The sequence below is a fragment of the Zalophus californianus genome, chromosome 4 (assembly GCF_009762305.2).
Source record: "Zalophus californianus isolate mZalCal1 chromosome 4, mZalCal1.pri.v2, whole genome shotgun sequence".
Lineage (NCBI taxonomy): Eukaryota > Metazoa > Chordata > Mammalia > Carnivora > Otariidae > Zalophus > Zalophus californianus.
The window spans coordinates 3,946,149-3,966,103 of NC_045598.1; the positions used below are offsets into that span (position 1 = coordinate 3,946,149).

At 52.9% G+C, this 19,955-nt stretch overlaps 1 protein-coding gene across 5 annotated transcripts in view; it reads right to left on the reverse strand.

Annotated features, from left to right (window-relative positions):
• Positions 1-19,936, reverse strand: part of NPHP4 (nephrocystin 4) — a 110,057-nt gene extending 90,121 nt beyond the window's left edge. For 4 of the 5 annotated variants that reach the window (XM_027605024.2, XM_027605006.2, XM_027604998.2 and 1 more), the window contains exons 1-4: positions 19,760-19,935; positions 13,767-13,948; positions 8,765-8,917; positions 745-917 (exon numbers count right to left, since the gene is read on the reverse strand). In XM_027605024.2, coding sequence (XP_027460825.2) covers positions 745-917; positions 8,765-8,917; positions 13,767-13,901 — 461 coding nt within the window. In that variant the 5' untranslated portion in view covers positions 13,902-13,948; positions 19,760-19,935. Of the gene's footprint in view, positions 1-744; positions 918-8,764; positions 8,918-13,766; positions 13,949-19,759 lie in introns of all 5 variants that reach the window. The other variant, XM_027605034.2, reaches the window with a different exon arrangement.
• Between the last annotated feature and the right edge of the window lie 19 nt (positions 19,937-19,955).

A 19,955-nucleotide genomic window follows, 5' to 3' on the forward strand; every position in this document is an offset into this window, starting at 1 on the left:
GCAGTCTTAGCCCAACCCCCAGGACCCTCTAAGTCTACTTTAACATAGAAAAATTCCTTTGGAAACCTCCTTTATCTCTATCCCCCTCAAGATACATGTTGGCAATCATCCCCCAAGCATATGGCCCACCGATATACATCTGAAGGGTCTCATGACTCAGGTTTTATTAGACGGTAATAAATGACCTTTTCCCAACAATAGCTCAAGACCCTGGAAACCTTGCTTCCGAATTCCTTGGAGACTTACGCTCTCCCTGAACCCCTCCCAACTTGAAAGTGTATAATGGGCCACCACTCACGACGCCGGTGCAGCTCTTCCTGCCCACAGGTCCTGTGTCCGGGCTTTTTGTACCAAAGATGTCTCAAGAATTCTTTCTTGGCCATCGGCTTCAAACCCTAACGCCTTCCCTACATCACTTAGGACATGCGTAGCATTATCTCTCACGCCCAGATGATGAATCAGAGTCAAGAGTTTGGGTGACTGGCCTAAAACCCCACGGGAATAAGAGAGCGCCCACCTCCATCGACTCCCACACCCAGGGTGGGAGCCAGTCCCGCTCCAGCCTAGGGGACACGTCCTCGGCTTACTCAGAAATGGCAAACAGTTAATCCCACAGGACACACTGTTAGGAACAGACCGCAAGGTGACCATCATAAAGCTTTCTAGTATGGCCAATGATGAGCAGTTAATTCTCCACAAAACGATGCTGGAAACCCCCAAGGATGAAGAAAACGAGGCAGATACCGCTTGTCCTGGGAGGCAGAGGTAGGAGATTCCAGCTTGTTGCCGAAGATCCGAAGAATTCCAAACCCACACGACAGAGCCTGGAGGGAGCCGTCCCGCTTCCGGCCTTCGGTGACCACCTCGACCACAGCTACCACATTAGGGTGGTTTAAGGACGTGTGGAAGTACACAGGCTGCAAAACAGAAGCCACAACTTTGGTGACGGACTGACCATCCGCCCGCTGCCGAGAGAGTACAGAAAAGGTGCAGGCGCGTTCGCTCGGCCGTCGTATAAACGCCACAAGCGTGTGGCCACATGGAACCCCGAGTCCCCTCCAGGGCGCCGCAGGAGAGAGCAGGCACAGTACAGTAGCTCCCTCGTAGTCAAGGAACACTCCGGAGTGCCCAAAACCCAGGACATCAGACTACTGGCTTATGCTCCAGGAGCTTCCCACCCACAGAAAAGGCCGACAGACAGCAGGTCCTCTGTGTGCCACCCCATGGCCCGGCGAGGACCTGGTCACCGCGTGCACGCGCGCACACACACACACACCTGCTGAGCCACTTCACGGAGCACTCGCTGCATAAAATCTCAACACAACTCGCCAACACTGACTGTAATCCCTGAGCTATGGGTAACCATTATGAAGTTACCTAAACTAATGCTCTTTAAACTAAGCAGGAGCCTTAGATTTCTGGAAATGCTTTGTAATTATCCCCAGTTCAGAGCCCAACTAATATCTTTTTACAACAAAAAATCGCTTTGACATCATTTTCTTACAAGATTTTTTTTTTTTGGATGGAAGCCAAGCAGATGGTATTCAAGTTACTCTTAAAAGGTTTCCCACCTGTATGTTCCCACTCCCTCCAATGCAAATGGAGCCCCAGCTGGGCCCCATCCATGCCCAGCACCAGGGGGCGGTGGAATGGGTCAGATCCACCTGCGTCCAGCCAGCCTCACTCTGATGTGTGCTCCCAGAGGGAAAGAAAGCACCTCTGCTCTGCCGTGGCTTCCTTCTACCTCATGAAGCCCAGACCGGCTGCTTTTGCCTGGGTGGCTCAGTTGGTTAAGGAACTGCCTTCAGCACAGGTCATGGTCCTGGAGTCCCGGGATCGAGTCCCACATCGGGCTCGCCGCTCATCGGGGAGTCTGCTTCTCCCTCTGACCCTCCCCTCTCTCATGTGCTCTCTCTCTCTCATTCTCTCTCTCTCAAATAAATAAAAGAAAAAATAAAATAAAACTGATAAACGTCGTAGGCACAGAAGATGGAGACAGCGGGGTTTTGCAGAACAAACCTAGATGGAGGCACTGAGCTGTGGCTCTGGATGCAGAGGAGTCCCCGGAACTGCATCTGGGGGACAAGCTCGGGTGCTGGGCCACCCGCTGAGCACAAAGACCACCCCCCCCCCACCAAGGCAAGGAGCGGTAAGGCAGGGCCAGGCTGGGCCGCTGCGAGGACGTGATTTAAACGTGGACTAATCCCCATTAACGAGTCATTACTATGGTGTCACCGGGAAAATATTTACTGTAATCACAGACTGTCAGCCCAGGATAACAGAGAGACACATTAAAACATCAGCCATGAGATATAAATCGTTATTCTATTATCTTTTATTGCAAAATGATGAAATAATGACCACTTACCGCTGACAGGTGGTTGGACCAAAAGAGAATTATGTTTCTGTTTCCAAGACTCGAGAACTGTTTCCGAAAGCCCCGCTGTGGAGTTGGGTCTGTCCCTGTCTCACCTCTTATATTTAGACCTGTGCACATCCGTGTTAGGAACCCTGCCCGCTTTCCCTTTTGGCAGTGAAACTAATATTTTAAACCCTGATGCAAAGCCGCAGCCATCGCCCACTTAGAGGTCACCTTGAAACTGCTCTGCCTGGAGGCCATGGGACCAGCTGCTTCGGCATGTCCCGAGTTCAGATCTATGGCTGCCCCCTCTCCCTTCCGTTTACCCCCAAAAACAACTGTTCTGAGACCAAATCAACAAGAGCAGAGCCCCGTTGTTGTCTGCAAAGACCCCATCTTCAACCAGGAGGGTCGGCGGCTGGAAGTGCAGCATCCTGACCACGACCCGAGGTCTGATGGGTGTTACCGTGAAGGGCACGTGCTCTTTTCCAAACATAATTTACGGACCCTTCAGTGTGGGAACAGCACCGCGCTGAAGAATTTCTAAGGAACCTGAAAACACAATCCCACCCTCAATTTCAGGGTTCAAAGGTAAAGGCTAGATTAGGCAGGCATAAAACACAAACCGTGCTCAGGACCGACCAGAAGCATGTGGAAGTAAAAGCCTCCCAGGGGTGAGAGCCCCAGGCAGCAAACCAAGGACGCCTGACCCAACTGCCGTTTCCACCTGCCCCAGCCATGCAGCCTTTCGCCGGCGGATCCAGAATTCCCTGCTCAGCGCCAGTGAGGCAATCTCCTTGGATGACCCCTCTCGCCTACCCCCCCAGGAAGGTCACCTTGCCTGAAAAGTTTCTCTTTGCTGGAAACCTCTTCCCACCCCTTCTGTCTATAAAAGCCTTTCACTTTGTCTAGCTCCCCGGAGCTCCTTTCTATTTGCTAGATGGGATTCTGCCCAATTCATGAGTCGTGAATAAAGCCAATTAGATCTTCAAATTTACTCAGTTGATTTTTGGTTTTTAACAAGCTTTAATCCCCTGGTCACCTTGCAGGGACTGTCCCCAGGAGGGCAAAGTCGGGCCAGCCCGGCTCACCTGTACCTAGGCGCCATGCCCGCCACACATCCCACCAGCACTCAGCTGAGCAAAAACTGCAAACAAGCCCTCAGTCTAAGGACATTTAATTAACACCGTGCAGCAAGCTTTGAGAGGAAGATCCTATGCATCAACTGAAATTGCATGATTAAAAGTTTGAGTCAAGCCCATCAAATTACCTGCAAGAGAGGGCCTCTCAAGACCAAAGAGGGGGGCCCTCATTCACCCCAGTCACATCCCACTCATCTACATTTGACAGGTTTCCTCCCTGACAGGATAAACAGATTAATAAATCATGGAAATGCTCCTGTCTTAATGCCTTCATCTTCAAAAACACGGACACCATTTTGCCTCAGGGCCAGGTCCCCATTTCTCACCCACATGACAGAACTGAAATTGGGCCTCTGGTGATGTGCCTCCCTGGAGAGGGTGCAGCCATGCATCCCCAACGGCACCACCACCCAACCTGCCCCCCTTCAGTCCCAAGCAGAAGGCTGGGCGGCACAGCCAGGGAAGAGCAGAGCGGAGATTACAACAGTGCCTTCCGAATAACTCTTTTTAAATCAATCTTTAATAAAATATCTTCAGGAAGGCAGATAATTTACAAACACTTCCTGCAGCTTCCCCCTTGAGGCTCGGATGGCTTCCTGTACACTTTCCACCATAAGACTGAACGCTCCAAGCACGGGGAACTCGGCTACACGAAACTCTCTGCTGGGAAATGTGAAGTCTCCAGTTCCAAAGTCAAAAACTTCTGTTCACCCAGGACAGAGCCCACCATTACCCACAGCAAACGACACACGAGGATCCAGACCCACCAGGAGACTTGTCCAGCCCCAAACGTCAGCAAGCCGAGGCTGAGAAGCACTGTGCAGAGTGACAACGTAAACTTCAGCCCTGGCTGACGGGGTGACATGCTGCCTTCTCCGTCCTGCTGTGTCCAGCTCCTGAACAGAGCCTGGCACCATGTGCTTGCTGAACAGATGCCCACTGCCTACACGGTGTCTGTTCATGAAGACATATTATTTAGCAGTGACATAACCTTATGCACAGCGTTATCTCTCACGCCCAGACGATGAATCAGAGTCAAGAGTTTGGGTCACTGGTCTAAAACCCGGAATAAGTGAAAGCCCACCGCCATCGACTCCCACACCCAGGGCCTGAGCCAGTCCCGCTCCGTCCTAAAGGACACTTCCTTGGCTTACTCAGAAAAGTAAGCAACCTCAAATACCCCACAGTATATATACTATTACGAACAAACAACACAAGTTGACAAATTTAAAGCTTTCTCTCGTCCCCCATGGCAGGTAGTTAAATCTCCATGCAATGAAGGCCCAATACTAGAAGCATCCTGGAGAGCGGTCACCCCCCCACTTCTGGATCCTGGTCCCTGGGGTGCTCTCTGCAGAGCCAGAGAGGATGGGGCCCTCGGCAGAGGGAGGCTCTCCACGGTCAGCACCCGAGGCAAGGACGCTGCCCGCCGGCTCCTGCCGTGGCCACGTACCCTGGGGAGCAGCCCAGACGACCCGTGAGAGGCAGCGTGGCTGTGGAGGAGGACCAGCGCACGTTCCAGAAGCAGGGGATTAACCAAGTCACTGAGAAGAGCTTCCAGAGTTTCCTTTGGGATTACACTGATATTCCTTGACAGCATGCGCTTTTAAAGAGAGCATTACATGGCTCCCTTTACTCTGATGAATGAGAACATTCAAGGACATCTCCTCATGGTGTTGGTTAAGTGAAGCAGAAGCAACACAATTAGCTTTATCTCGAGCTCGGATGCCTGGTTTCCCTACTCCTCTGGCAACAGCCGGGGCTGAGGCAAAGCCGGGGCGGGAGCGAGCCCCGTCTGCACGGCAGGCACGTGTGGAGAAGCCCCAGGACTCCTGCCCACTCACTCCCGTAAGTTAGGAGGAGGAGGAAAAACGGCACTGTCACGGGAAGCCTGCGCGTGGTTAGTTGAGGGCAGAATTTAAAGGAGAATTACGTCCATCTCAGAAAGAAAATGTAGAAACTGCATGGTACTTTGGCTTTCCAGATTATTTTTTAAAAGATACTTTTTGGGAGGTTGAACAAATTATTAACCATCTCAGCAAAAGTGAAAGGCAATTCCTATCTACACGAGGATGGCCTGGAAGGGCGGCTCAGCACTCTGGTCTCGGAGCTGAGAGGCTCCACCAGGCAGCGCCCAGAAGGCCGAGTCCGAGGGAGGAAGGCCGAGTCCGAAGGGGGAGTCTGAGGGAGGAGGCCGAGGGGGCAGGAATTCATCATTCTTGGAAACACCAGCCTGGGTTCAAGGCAAGATTTCTTTTTTCAAGGTCTTTTTCCAGGACACTGTTTGCCAAGTAATAAAGTCGGGACTAAACAGGACACTGGCAACTCAGGAAAAGCCCTGAGCACCTGCGCTTGGGTCACTAATCCGCGTCAGGACTGGACAGCCACAATGATTCCAAAGATGGTCCCCTGCTCCTGGCGGCCTGCCCACCTCCAATCAGATCTCCCCCACGCCACCGCTGAGCAGTAAAACCAGAAAACACAGGCAATTAGCAAGATCAGAGAAAGATCACCGAGTTTCAGAGTCCCCTCAAAATAGGGCACAGTGTACTTATTTCCCTCCCGTGTGTCAGTGCCGCCACGGGAACGCTCTGCATTCCAATGGCCTGTGTGCATGGACACACGGACACATGCACATGCCGCACATGGGATTCTCTTTCATTAAGTGAGTTGGAAAGACACCTATGTCCCTGTATTGGGAGCATCGAGGAAATGAGAGGAAGTGCTGGGCCCAGAGGACGCTGCTGAAGGGCGCGGCCAGCCGGCTGGACCGCATTCCTGGGGCGCCACTGGCCTCTGCTGTCTGCCTTGGGCATAGCAGCCGGACCCCAGCAGCTTCCCGAGCAAGCCCATCACTGGGTTCCGCCGACTGGCCCTGCTGCAGGCTCTGCTTCAGCGACTCCGGGGCTGAAGGGTGCAGAATCTTCCAGAAACATTAAACACCGTAGGCCTCACTAACCCGCCATCCCCTATCGCCATGCCCAGCTCAGCAGAAGACGAAGTGTGAGGGCAGCCGAGGCTGAGCAGAAGTGGTGCTCGACTCCCCCGACTCACGACGTGGCCCTGAGCTGTGAGCCAGGAGGGCTCAGGACCAGCTGACATCTGAAGTGTCTCAGTCCCACGACCGGCGTGGAGCGGAGGCCTCGGGGGGTAGGAGTGTTACGTCTGGACAAGTCCAGGAGGAGCAGGCCAGCTCTGCAGGGTCACCAGAGCCAAGCCACCCCGGGCCGAGCACGGCCTGTGGGACACTACCCGCTACAGGGACATCCCACCGCTCACCGCGGGCCATGGAAAGGTGGGCTGAGGGGAGGACATGGAAGAGGGACTCATTCCAAAACCGCAACTAAAAAGCACTCCAGGGCCGATTTCGGTGCACACCTCCATCCCTCGACTCTCGAGACTCTTCCAATGGGAGATTGCAAGGTCCCGGAGCAGACGCCGGTCAGGCGCAGGCCACAGAGCGGGCCTCCCCAGGTCCGCAGCTCCCGGCACTCCTGGCCTCCTGACCTGCTGGATCACCCTTTAGGGAGGGACATATAACACCGACTCTGGAGGAAGGTGGCGCAACGGAATCACATAAATGTGCTGTGAGCCAATGCCCTGCCCATGGATGACTCTCCACTAGGGGACTTCAGCACTCACTGTAGAAACTGTCACATACCAGGTGTCCCTGGGCCTGACTGTACACATGACAAAGAGAAACCCGAAGCCCAGCCCTCGAAGGCCGCCCCCCAGGACAGCAGAGGCTGAGCCCGGGCCAGGTGACCAGCCACACCAGGGCTTCGCCGCTCCTGGCGAACCTTGTCCTGTCACATCAGAGGTGTGAAGGCCATTCATCCCCTGTGTTGACACAGCCCTGTGAGGAGTCGCCGATGGGCCTACACGTGATCATGTACAGCGTGGCCGGCCAGAGGCCTTCCAGTGGCATTGGCATGGGCTGTGTGACAACCTTAACATAAGACACACCTTCTGTCCCCAGGACGCATGTTTTAACCAGGCTTTATCGGACCTCCCTGGCCTCTGGGGGCAGGCGCACCCTCCACTACCCTGTGAAGGGAGGGCTCCCAGCAGAATCACTCCACGCCCGACCACAACCTTAGCTCTGGGCGGCAGCCGAGTGCAGAGAGAGAGCAGCACGGGCTCCATGGCCCCCGGCCGTCTCATGACTGGGCCGGGACAGTCCCCAGCAGAAAAGGGCCACGCTGGGCTCTGGCTCATGCAGTGACACCTCCAAGAACGGCTGTGGTCACCGCCACCTCCATTATTCACAGCACTACCTGTCCCTCCAGCCCTACTCTACACACAAGAAAGACCAAGTCAACGGGGCCTCGGCCATCTCCAGACCTGTGACCGTCAATCAAGCAGACCCGCCGCGCTCGGAAGCCCAGCCTGTGCGCGTGCAAGCCCTGCTCGGCTCACAGCGCCTCCGCTCGCAGCTCTTCCCAGGACTAGCCTCCTCCTCCCGCAGGTTCGGCTTCAGTGTTCTCTGCGAGGGGAGACCCTCCTTCTTCACCTTTCCGTGGCAGGTCCCCCTTCTCCCCTGGGGACAGCAGCGCACTGGTCTCCTTCCAAAGCTTACCACAACTTGCAATGACTCTGTCACCTGCCTTGGCTACCCCCCACCCCCGTCCTGCGCCACGAGCGCCACGCCCAGGCCGCCCACCACCACCCCCTGGCACCCAGCCACAGGGCTGAACAGAACTTGTATTTGGTGCAGCTGAACCAGGACAGAAAACGCCCACCTGCGTGCGGCCAGACACAACCAAGTGGGCCAAGCCGCGTTAGGAAGCAACACCGATGCAACCACCCAGGGTGGAAACGGAGGCAAGGGTTCGAGTCCAGGCTCTGCCACCTGCTACCTGGACAAGTCACCTTCCTTCTAAGTTTCAACTCCTCATCTTTAAGACGAAGAAAGAAGCCAAAGTGAGAGGAGGAGGACAAGGAAGGTGAGGGGAAACGGGGGAGCCAGACGAGGTCAATAATTTCCTAACTTCGTTCCAAGAATCTCAAGGTTCCTTGAAGGCGAGAAAACCCCCAAGTGCTCCTGCCCTACGGTTTCGGCAGAGCCACGCACTCTCATCTGTTTGGGACATTGGGCTTCCACACAGGTTTTTTCTGGAGACGACGTGCCCCAGTGCTGGACAAGCTTTGCAACGGCCCCTCTGCTGCTCCGTGGCGTTTCCCGGGTCTGAGACGCACAGGTCGCGACCGCAGGTCATATCCCCTGGGCCACAGAGCAGCCCTGCCCACCACCACAGCCCACCTCATCGAAGACGATCCTGGACGGCTGCCTGGGGAGCTGTTCCGCCGGCCTCACCGCAGTCTTCCACGTCCTCCCGAAAAAGTGTCGGTAGGTGACGTCAAAGAGAGACACACGCAGATGGCAGCCAACCTCCGAGAGCACCTCCAGCACTCCCTAGGAGACAGAAGCGAACCGGTCCTGAAGGCTGCTCGACCTCAAGAGCCATGCCCCTGTGCTGACCGACCAGCCTGGGAGAACTGGCTCACTTAGCATCCACCTTTAGGTATCAAGATCCCTCGGGGGAACTGCCTCTCTGCCACGGCCAGTGGTCTTGGTAGGATTATGCATCAGAGTACTTGGCCCTCTCCGGGCCAATCAGAACAGTGAAGTCCCAAGGCACAAACATGGGCCTAAGACTGCCGCTCCCGGGGCCAGCTAATTCCTAGACAGACGAAATGACCTGCCTTCCAGAACATCTATGATGTGCAAACCAACCAATCCAGAGTCCAGACTCCCACCTGCCCCTCTATCTGGCTCTCTCCGAGGCCACCGAGATTATTCACACCGGCCAATCCTAAACCTGGTCAGCCTGCCTTATGCGTTCCCTCCCAGGAAAACCACAGTGACAGCTCTTGGCCACGGTCTCCCATGTTCCACCTCCCAAGCGACCCCACGGGGCCCTATGTGGCCTGGCATACCCCCATCTCTTGGGCGCTGTAACAAACTGTCTTCTCCATGTTGCCCTCGTCGGCCCTAAATACAAACGAAATCCCACACCCGCCTGTGTAACCGCAGCAACTCTGAGGGGAAGAGGAGGGGCCCACGTACCCCGTAACTCAGCGGGGGCCTCTCACAAGTCCCCGGCTTGGGCACTTCGCACAGCTCACAACTGTTTTGTCCGTTACCCGCGCCCCCCCCCCCCCAGCTAGCCCACGGAGGTGGCGGGGTGGTGCGGCTGATGGGCTGGGCGTGGAAAGTGAGGGACCGAAGCAGGAGGGACGGGGTGGCCGGCCACTTCGGGGTGCCCAGGCCTTGCCCTGTGCTGGGAGTCCTAGGTCCCTAGCGAAGGACGATGGCATGTTCTCTGTCCGGGGCTGCTGGGAGCGAGGTGGTGCTGGCTATGAAGGCAGGGAACACAGCCGTCAGGCCTGGAGGAGGCCCCCAAGCCCAGTTTCTATCACAGTTACGGGAGCCCCCCCACTCACGGGGCCTCGCACACGGGCTGCCTCTCCACCCACCCCCCTCCAGTCTGCCTCTTCTCAAGAGCCTCCCCCGCCTGTGGCTCACTCCCCTGCCTTCCCTGACCACGCCCAGGCTCTGACCCTGCTTTCTATTTCCCCAGCATTCATCCAGTTATCTGCCAGCCCCAGACGAGTGTGAGCTCTGGGAGGACAGGAGCCCAGAATATTCTCTTCCCTGCTCCACCCTTAGGGCCTGGAGCCAGACTTCACCCATGGAGATACTCGGGGCGCTCACCCCCCAGGGGCCTGGTCCTAGACCTCCCCTTGTGGCTGGTCCTGCCCAGGGTGCCTCCATCAGCCTTTTTCTCCTCCACCTCCTCCCCGCTCCTGCTTCCCACTATGCTCTCAGAGAGGTAGGCACCAGCCAGGACCTGCTAAGTCCCAAACCTTTCTTACTGACCTAGACTTCTTCCCGGAGCTCCAGACCCTAACCACTCCTCCACCTGGATGCTACTTTGTAACCCATTTCTATTCAGGTAAGTTTCTAAATGGTCTCTGCTGCTGCCTGAAGACAGAATATGGGACAGTCATCCATGCCCCCACACAGCTCCAACCATACAGTGGTGCCCAGGAAACATCAAACTGAATTGGAATAGCCATCTCAAAGCAAAGAAGTGTAATCAATGTTCATGGTAAAAGTTAAACTCAATGAAACAGGTAAATGGAATGGCCAAAAAGATATACGAAAATTATTAAGAAAGTGTCCTGCGTTCAAAAGCATGTAATATTTTTAGCCAATTCCTTTCACAGGGAAGCTTGCAATCATCTAAAGCTGTCAATTCTCAAAATAACTAACATCATACAAACTTTCTAAGACTACACTTTTTCACATTTCCTACTTGGTCTTTTTTTTTCTTCCTACTTGGTCTTCTTTTAAATGCTATCTATTCACTGATTCTTGTATGTACAGTTGACCCCTGAACACCACGGTCTGAACTGCAAAGGTCCACTTATATGTGATTTGATTTGGTTTTGACAAACACAGAACAAGACTGTAGATGTGTTTTCTCTTCCTTACGATTTTAATAGAATTTTCTTTCCTCTAGCTGACTCTATTGTAAGAACACAGTGTACAATACATATAGCATACAAAATACGTGTCAATCAACTGTTTACATTCTCGAGAAGGCTTCTGGTCAACAGTAGGCTATTACTTGTTAAGTTTGGGGGAAGTCAAAAGTTACATGTGGATTTTTGACGGTGGGGGGGGTCAGTGCCCCTAACCTCCACATTGTTCAAGAGTCAGCTACAAAACCTGTAAAACTTTGGGTTCCTGTGTTAAACCCCACCTGATCCTTTATGTCTATCACTAGATCTGATGTCCTAATATTTTAAGGATTTTTGTGTTAATATTCACGAGGGATGTCAGTATGTAATTTCCTTGGGATGTCCTTGCCTGATCTAGTTATCGGTTATGGCAGCCTCAAAAAAAAAAAAAAAAAAAAAAAACCCAGCTGGGAAGCATTCTCTCCTCCTCTGTTTTCTAAAAGAGTTTATCTAAAAGTCATATTATTTCTTCCTTTGATACTTTACAAAACCCAACAATTAAGTCATCTAACTCTGGAGTTTCTTTGTAGGAAGCAATTAAATTATGAGTTCCATTTCTTTAATGAACACAGGACTTTTTCTATTTTCCATTTCTATTAGTGTGACTTTGGGTAAGCTGTGCTTTTCAAGAAATTTGTCCATTTCAACTAAGTTATCAAATTTGTTGGCACACAAGTTATTCATGATATCCCTCAACTATCTTCTTAACAACTGTAGGATATATAGTAACGCTCCTTCTTTCCTTCCTAATATCGGCAATTGGTGTTTTCTCACTCTTTTCACATGATCAGTCTTGTAGTTTATCAATCTTATTAATCTTTTCAAAGAACCAAATTCTAGCTTTGCTGATCTTCTCTATTATTTGCCCTTTCTTAACTGATTTCTGCTAAATGAGCGGAAATCTACCATTTCCTTCCTCTGTTCTCTTTGGGTTTAACTTATTCTTCTCATGTAGATTCTTACGGAGGACACAGAGGCCATTGATTTTACACCTTTCTTCTCCTCTTGCTGTAAGTTTCGCCCCTTTATCTCTGATAATACTCCTCACCGTGAAATCGACGCTGTCTGATGCCAGCACAACACAGAGGTCTCTTACTGGGTTTACAGGGCCTATCTTTTCTCCATCCTCTGACTTTCATACTACAGTTCATGTCTTTCTGTCTAACGTGTTCTTTTTTATAAACAACCTCTAACTGGGTCTAACACATAACTCCAAGTCAGGGAATTCCACTTGTAGGAATTATTCTACAGACATACGTGTACCTATGTGTAAATGAAGTGAATCGTTGCAGTTGTGTAATAGCAAAGGACTGGAAAAAAATCTGTGTTCATCAACCAGGGTCTGGATAAATAAATGCAGGTTCATCCAAACAGAGAAATACTATGTTGTCTTAAGACAGAATGAAATTCTTCATGTAATGACATGAACAATCTATAAGACATACTGCTATGAATATTTTTTTAAGCAAGATAATACAGGTATATTCATCTGCTGTATTTGCTTAGAGTTTCTGGAAAGTTATACAAAACAACAGGTCACATTGGCTGTGTCTAGCGTGGGACGCTGCTGCCTTAGGGACTCCGTGGAATGATACACTTTCCTCATGTACCCTAGTGAATTTTGAACAATGATAATTACCTTTTCAAAAACAAATAAATGCAAATAAACAAATGAAATAAAATGGAACAATAAATAAAATTTCCCTCCTAAAATTCCTAGGAGAGAGGATGGTGCTGTCCACTAAGCTGTGAGCTCCTATAAGGCGGAGGCTGCCGGCGCTGTCTGCCCGGGCTGGAGCCCAGTGGCTGCCTGGAGCGGGGCACCCCGCGCCCCTTCTCCCAGACTGTCTCCTCTTCTGTGAGATGCTGTCATGAGGCCCCCCGCTTCCAAGGGCTGCTGCAAGGAGGCAGCAGACTGAACGGGAAAGTGTTGGGCAGTAAAAGCTGGAAGACCGGCAGCCACCATGGGGCTAACAGCACCAACGCACAGCAGGCGCTGAAGCAGAGGGCTTGGAAGTGAATGCCATAGGGCGTGAGTGGCTTCCCAAAAGTGAGCTCTTACAGCTCCGGTATCCCAACAACTGTGAACACACAGAGAACCATGCTACCATCTGCAGAGGACATAGCTTTGCCAGGCCAAACCCTACAAAAAGTCACATGTTCCCAACGGCAGGTCTGGATCCTTCTCATGCATCCCCCTGGGTCTCACTAGAACCATCCGATTATGTGGGTGCTCGGTGGGCAGCGCAGAAGCACCAGCTTCTCCAGCAGTTTCCCGGCCCCTGAAGGACACAGACAGGTGCAGAGCCACAGAGCAAGGGCCTGAGTGTGCAGAAGGCTGTGGTACATCCAGGCACATGGCTTCTGCCAAGATACCCAGAGCTCTGCCCCTGCAGTTCTAACCGTCAGGCTGCAAGCAGGCTGTGTTGGGATGTGCACGGGCCCACCTCCTGCAAACAACCTGGCTCAGAAATAACACAAGAAATCAGATTACCTGGGTTTTAAAATGGCTCTATTGTGGGCAGAAAGAAACCCTTTACCCAGTGTCAGAAGTGCTGACCGAGTCGCTGAATTGTGTATTCTCTTTGCTGATGAGCCACTTCGCCTCCAAACACTGCCAAGGCCCAAGGTAATGGGCACAGTGGTAAGACTTAAATAAATAAGTGAAAATCAATATCCCCTCAGCTGAGAGCAGTAGTAACATGCATAGGACAATAAATAGCAAATTTCTTTACCTGCTTAATGAGTGGCCCATCGAGACACTTCAGGACACACTGAAACGCTTTCGATTCCTTTAAAGGCTGGCGTGCTCTCTGTGGGTGGGGAGGGACCAGCACGTTCTGATCCAAAATCCTGAGCCAGTCATTCATTCTGCCAGTCTGAGGGTCACCTGGGCCTCTAGGATTACCTGTACGATCTGTGTTCGAATAAATAAAGGAGTTATAAGGGCTATAGTGCTCAGAGGGATTCTGAAAGTTTCCTGCCTCCCCTTGCATCTCAGAGGAACCACCATCCCCAAAAATCACACTTTGCAATTCCTCCCTCCAAACCCCAGTGCAACAGACTGGTCCCTGTGCCGCCTTCCCCTGGCAAACATGCCCCTCTTGCTCCAAATCCCCTCTCTGTCCCTGCTTTCAGGAGCCAAATACAGCACGACTATGCTGGCCTCAGTAACTGGCACAGAGACAAGCACATGCAAGGCTGCTTTGTACAGCTGTGGAGGTTGAGCACTACACAACAGTGTCAGGCCTTGGGGACTAGGGCTATCTTAGAAGGGACTAGGAAGCGTGACCCAATCAGAACCAAGAAGATATACATCTCACAGCTTCTGCTAGCTCTGCCGAGAGAAGGAAATAACTCTTTTCTGCAGCCCTCAGAGCAGAGAGGTCATCAGTATGAAGTCGTCAGGAGCCACCATGGGAGCAGCTTCCTTGAGACACACAGGAAAAGCAGAGCAAAAGCAAGGGCCAATGGGTCTCGGTGTCACAGTTAGAGCCCTGGCTCAAGGAAACCCTAGAGCCACCCAGGACGGCTCAGCTACATGAACAGTCTCTTGTTGCCAAAGCCGGTCTGGGACAGATTTTGAGTGTTACGGGCTTCTGGGTGACCTGGCTCACTAAGGACGTGATCCCCCTTCTAGCCAGAGATGTGAACCTTCTCTATTCTCTAGCCGCTTTTCAGCTGACACAGAATCTTAAGCTCTTGGCTTTGATAAGAGGCTGAATTCTGTACACTAAAATGACACGCAAGATAGGGCAATGGATTTCGTCTCCCAAGACGGTGGTTCTTTAAATGGGGTCCCCAGACCCTCCAGTTCCCTGGGGTCGTCAAGGGCTCCACAAGGTCAAAGCTAGTTCCATAACATTCAGATGCTGTTTGCCTTTTTCACTGTGTGGACATTTGCGCTGGTGAAGCAAAGGCAAGTGTGGGCGCAGTATGGGGCCTCCGTGAGCCCCAAGGCAGGCGCACCAAACCCTCAGGCTGCGGTGCGTTCTTCACTCACAGCAAAAGGCAGAGCAGCTTCACTTAGGAATATCCTCGGTGACGCTGTGAAAACCAAGAATTTTATTACATCCTGACCCTTGTGTACGGGCACTTTTAACACTCTGTGATGAGAAGGGAAATACACAGCATGGACCCGCTGCTCCTGTCATCCGGCGATACCACCTTCACTAAAAGAGCCACTGAGAGACGGACCGTGCTTATTCAAACTCGGGCACTTTGCAATCTCCCAAATGTGAACTAAATGAATCTGTCACCTCAAGGAAAACTGGTAATAAGAGTTGGGCTTGCAGGCAAAAATCAGAATTGGGAGAATCTGTATCCTCCACTGTGAATCTGACAGCTTCCTCCTCCTTAAAGACGTTCCTGGAGAGATGGATGGGGACGACGACAGAAGTCATCTTTTGAAATTGCAGGATTAAATGTGCGCTATTTGGAAGATCAGCACACCTTAGAAGCAGTATTTTCCAGGTGAGCAATGCATCATGGTATAAAAGCCTGCGTGAGTGAAAGATCCATCCAAAGTGCAGGACAGACCGAAGGGCTTTAATGTACTAGAGCATGAAAAGTTCACAGGCAGGGCGCCCAACTCCACATTGCATAAACCTTTAAGAAACCACCACTTGTGGAGTTTGGGTAAAGTACCAGAGGAGAACGTCCACAATTACCTAGGACACTCCTCCCTTCTCTGGGTGAGGCCAGGTTTCTTTCAAATACTTCAACTAAAACAACTTTCTCAACAGTTTAGAAACAGAAGCCTAGGGGTGCCTGGGTAGCTCTGTCGGTTAAGCCTTTGACTCTTGGTTTTGGCTCAGGTCATGATCTTAGGGTCATGGAATAGAGCCCCAAGTCAGGCTCCACACTCAGTGGGTAGTCTGCTTGAGATTCTCTCTCTCTCCCGCCTTCTGCCCCTCCCCCCCATGCTCGCGATCTCTCTCTCCAAATAAATAAATAAATCATAAAAAAAAAACCCAGAAGCCCATATGAGACCCAGCTGTCTACTATGCCAGACGCTACAGAAACTTACCAAAATGCAAAACCACCCTCTTCCTGCTAATTTTTTTGTTCTGGAAAACAACTGGTTTTCATAAAAAAATACATTTTATGCTAACATGTAACAGGTCTATTGTTATCTCTACATAAGCAATAACATTAACATTTCTCAGATTTCCTTTCCAATACAGTAAACACTAGTAGATACAATTAAACAAAAGGGGGAGGCAGGAGGGTCAGAGAAAAGGTCAGGTGACCACAAAGCCGACAGAGAAGTGAAGGAGGGAGGGGCCGCAAGCCAAGGACCAGCTAGAAAAGGCAAGGAAACAGATGCTCCCCTAGAGCCTCCAGGAGAAACACAGCCCTCCCACACCTTGACTTTAGCCCAGTGATACTGATTTTGGACTTCCGACCTCCAGAACTGAAAGAGGATAAATCTGTGTTGTCTTCAGCCACCCAGTTTGTGGTATTGTTACAAAAGCCCCAGGACACTCACACAGCTGTCTATCACTTGTAAGCAGCGGAGGCCTGACACCCAGCAGGAGGGCCGCCTGCCCAGGAGAGCATCTCGGAGGCTCCGGGGCCAGCTGCTGGGCCCACCTGGCCCCTAAGTTTCCCGTGGTCACAGCACTTGCCACCTGTCCTGTAAGACCTGCCCACTGGCCAACCACTTGCATAAGGGGATCTATGTTCCTGTGTCCTTGGTATCTGGCTCACCATCAGAACTCAATAAATTTTCATAAAATCAAATTGAAGTTTCAATAAAGTTGACTCCCAAGCTTTTTTTTTTTAAGAGAAATGTTGTTTTCCTGTTGACCTTCATTATAAAACGGGGACATTAATTCATACAAAGTGAGGCCATTAAGGACTGAAACTTCCTGGGGCACCTGGGTGGCTCAGTCGGTCAAGCATCTGCCTTCCGCTCAGGTCACGATCTCTAGGTCCTGAGGTCGAGCCCCACATCGGGCTCCCTGCTCAGTGGGGAGCCTGCTTCTCCCTCTCTCTCTGCTGCTCCCCCTGCTTGTGCTCCCTCACTCACACACTGTCTCAAATAAACAAAATCTTTAAAAAAAAGGACTGAAACTTCCTGTGTAGGAAGTCCTTAGTGCCTCAGGAGCACTGTGGCAGTGTCACCCTTGGAAGGGGCCCCTGCATGCTGCCCGTAGTGTTTTCCCAGCACAAGGACGGCGCTTCCTTTGCAGGCTTTGCCCATTTGCCCCCGATTCCTGACCCAACACCTCCTTCCCCTCCCCCTGGCTACCACACTTGGCGGGCAGATGCCAAAGAACACTTCCGTTCTAGTCCACCTGGCAGGGGAAACACATCCATGGGACTGCCCTAGGCTGCACCAGTAGGAGGCACACTGGGAGGAAAGGCATCCCTTCTGAAAGGGACAGCCACCCAACCAAGAAACAGAGAGCCGGGCACATAGAGGCAGGCAGCAACAGTCTGAGTGGGCAATGGAGGGAGAGGGCACCTGAGACACAGGCTCCTGGGGGTTCCCACAGATGGGCTCAGAGCTCTGCCCTTCCCTTCCCTTCCTCCCAACCCCCACCTGACTGCCACCTGACCCTCCTTCCTCTCTACAGCCACTCTGCCCCCACTCTGCCCAGCTAAAATTCCTCCCGGACGCCACGCCCTCTTGGTTCCCCTCGGCACACACATGACGCCCCCCCCCCCCCGGAAAATTCCCACTCATCCTCTAGGAGTCAGATGAAATGCCCCTTCCTCAAGGTGAGCACCCCCATCCCCCACCGGCTGCTCCGCCACAAGGGGTCCTGTCACAGAAAGTCACCATGCTTCCTCAGTCTCATTTCTCTTGTCCTGCAAGACTGAGCTCAGTGAGGTCAGGGCTGGGTCCTCAGTGAAAATCTTTTTAACAATTAAGTAAATAATTAAATTGCACTGTGGAGGACTTAAGAATGCTATGGAGAGAAGACAGGACCTTTGGGGCTGGATGAACAATAAAGAGAAAACAGAGCGGCTCCATGCTTTGAGCCCACAGAAGGAGCTCTCCAGGGGAGAAACAACACAAGAAAATGCACCAGGTTTCACCGAGTGCCTACTGTGAGCCGGGCACTCACAGACCTTTTCATGTGTATTATTCCGACAACTGTGTAGGTAAGTATCACAGACAAGGACAGTGAGACTCGGGTTAAACGGCCCGGCCAAGGTCACACAGCTGGTCATGACCAGCCTCAAAGCCATTACAATCAAAGCCAGGAGAGGCCCTGGAGCCCATGGTAAGACCCAGGCTGAGGAGCCCCGGCTAACCTCCGCTGTTCTCAGACTTCAGGGGAGTCTCTTGCCTTCCCTGGCTCTGGGTCTCATCTACAGGATGAGGGGACTATGAAGTCTCCCAGAGGGCTCTGCTCTGCACACCTCTTGTGCTCCAGTGCACACAATGATGGAGATTGCCAAATACCAGGTCTTTCCAGTGGGGCAAAGACAAGAGAGCGAGTGTGAGCAGCACATAGGAGACAAGCCGAATTCAGTCTCCTTGGGCAGGGGGTGCAGAGAACAGGGAACTCCAGCGCTGAAGAGGTAAACCAGGATGAAATCTCGCCACCGGTGGTTCTCTAGAGAAAGGGGGGGGGGGGGCCAGGAGCCAAGAAGCTGTGCAAGCAGAGGGAAGCTTCCTTCCAAGCAGTGAACAAGATCTGGGAAAAGCTTTAAGAAGCTTTTTTGGGAGTAAGTGGAGATCTAATCAAGCACTGCCTAGAATTCCCTCACTCAAGCAATCCTCTGCATACATACCAGGTGCCAGGTACTGGGGAAACTGTCCTAAATATAGCAGACAAGCTCCCTGCCCTCATGGAATGTATCTGGTGTGAGGCAGAAAGACAGGATATAAGTTAGCACACAAGGAAGCCATGGTGCGATCTATGAAAACAACAGAAAGGTGTGGAGCGTGCAGTGAACTGGGACGGAGACTGGATTGGAAGCGGAGACCGCTATCCACAATCACAGGACATAGCAACACTGAAGACAGGAGCGGATCTGAGAACGCAGCAGTCTTCTATGGAGACAGGCCCTGGAGACGCGCACAGGTGAGGCCTCGAGTCGGAAGGAAAGCTTAGGAGAGCAAGCATTCGGGCTGCGGGAAGGGCCCAGGTGGCCAGCTCTAAGCCGGTCAGGAAGTCAGCGAGATGGACAGCGGAGGGGAAGGCGGGAGTGGATCCAGGGGTGGTCAGAGGCAGGCAGGACCCGCAGGGCGGACAGAGCCTCCGGCAAGAGCCAGAGTCTAACAATCTCCAATGGGCGGCGGCTCTGCGAAGCGCCAGCAGGGAACAGGCACCCAGCCAGAGATGAGGACGCAGCCGGGGCACAGGCACCCTGCAGGGGTCCCCCACTGGGGTCTGGCCGAGGAAGGGCTGCGGGACGCCGAGTGCGGAGGGCCAATGTCAGGGTCTCAGCAAAGCCCAGGCCGTCCGCACCGCGCTCTTCTGAAGCCGAGCGGCAGCAGAGGGGCGCAGGGTCAAGGGCAGAATGCGCAAGCTGAGCCCCAAGGACCCCCGACGCCCGCGGGCACCCCGGGCCGCACCGAGTGTCAAGACCCGGGCGGGATGCGAATGACGCGGGTACCCGATTCCCGCGGAAAGCCGCACGGAGCACCCCCACCCCGGGCCCGGGGAGCCCCCGGCCGCCTCGCCCGCCCCCTGCGCTCCAGGACGCGTCCAACCTCCCCCGCGGCGCCAGCCGGCATGGTTCCGCCCGCCGCGGGCCGCGTTACCTAGGAGACGGGCCCGCCGCCGCCGCCGCCGCGCCCAGGCCGCCGAGGCTCACGCTGTCGAGGACGTGCCCCCACGACGGACCCAGAGCCCCGCCGGCCTTCCGGTACCCGCCGGAGCCCCAGGCCTAGCGGGCTGAGGACCGGCCGCGGGTCTCCCGATCCACCGCCACAGCGGGAGGAGCTTCGGCAGGCTGCG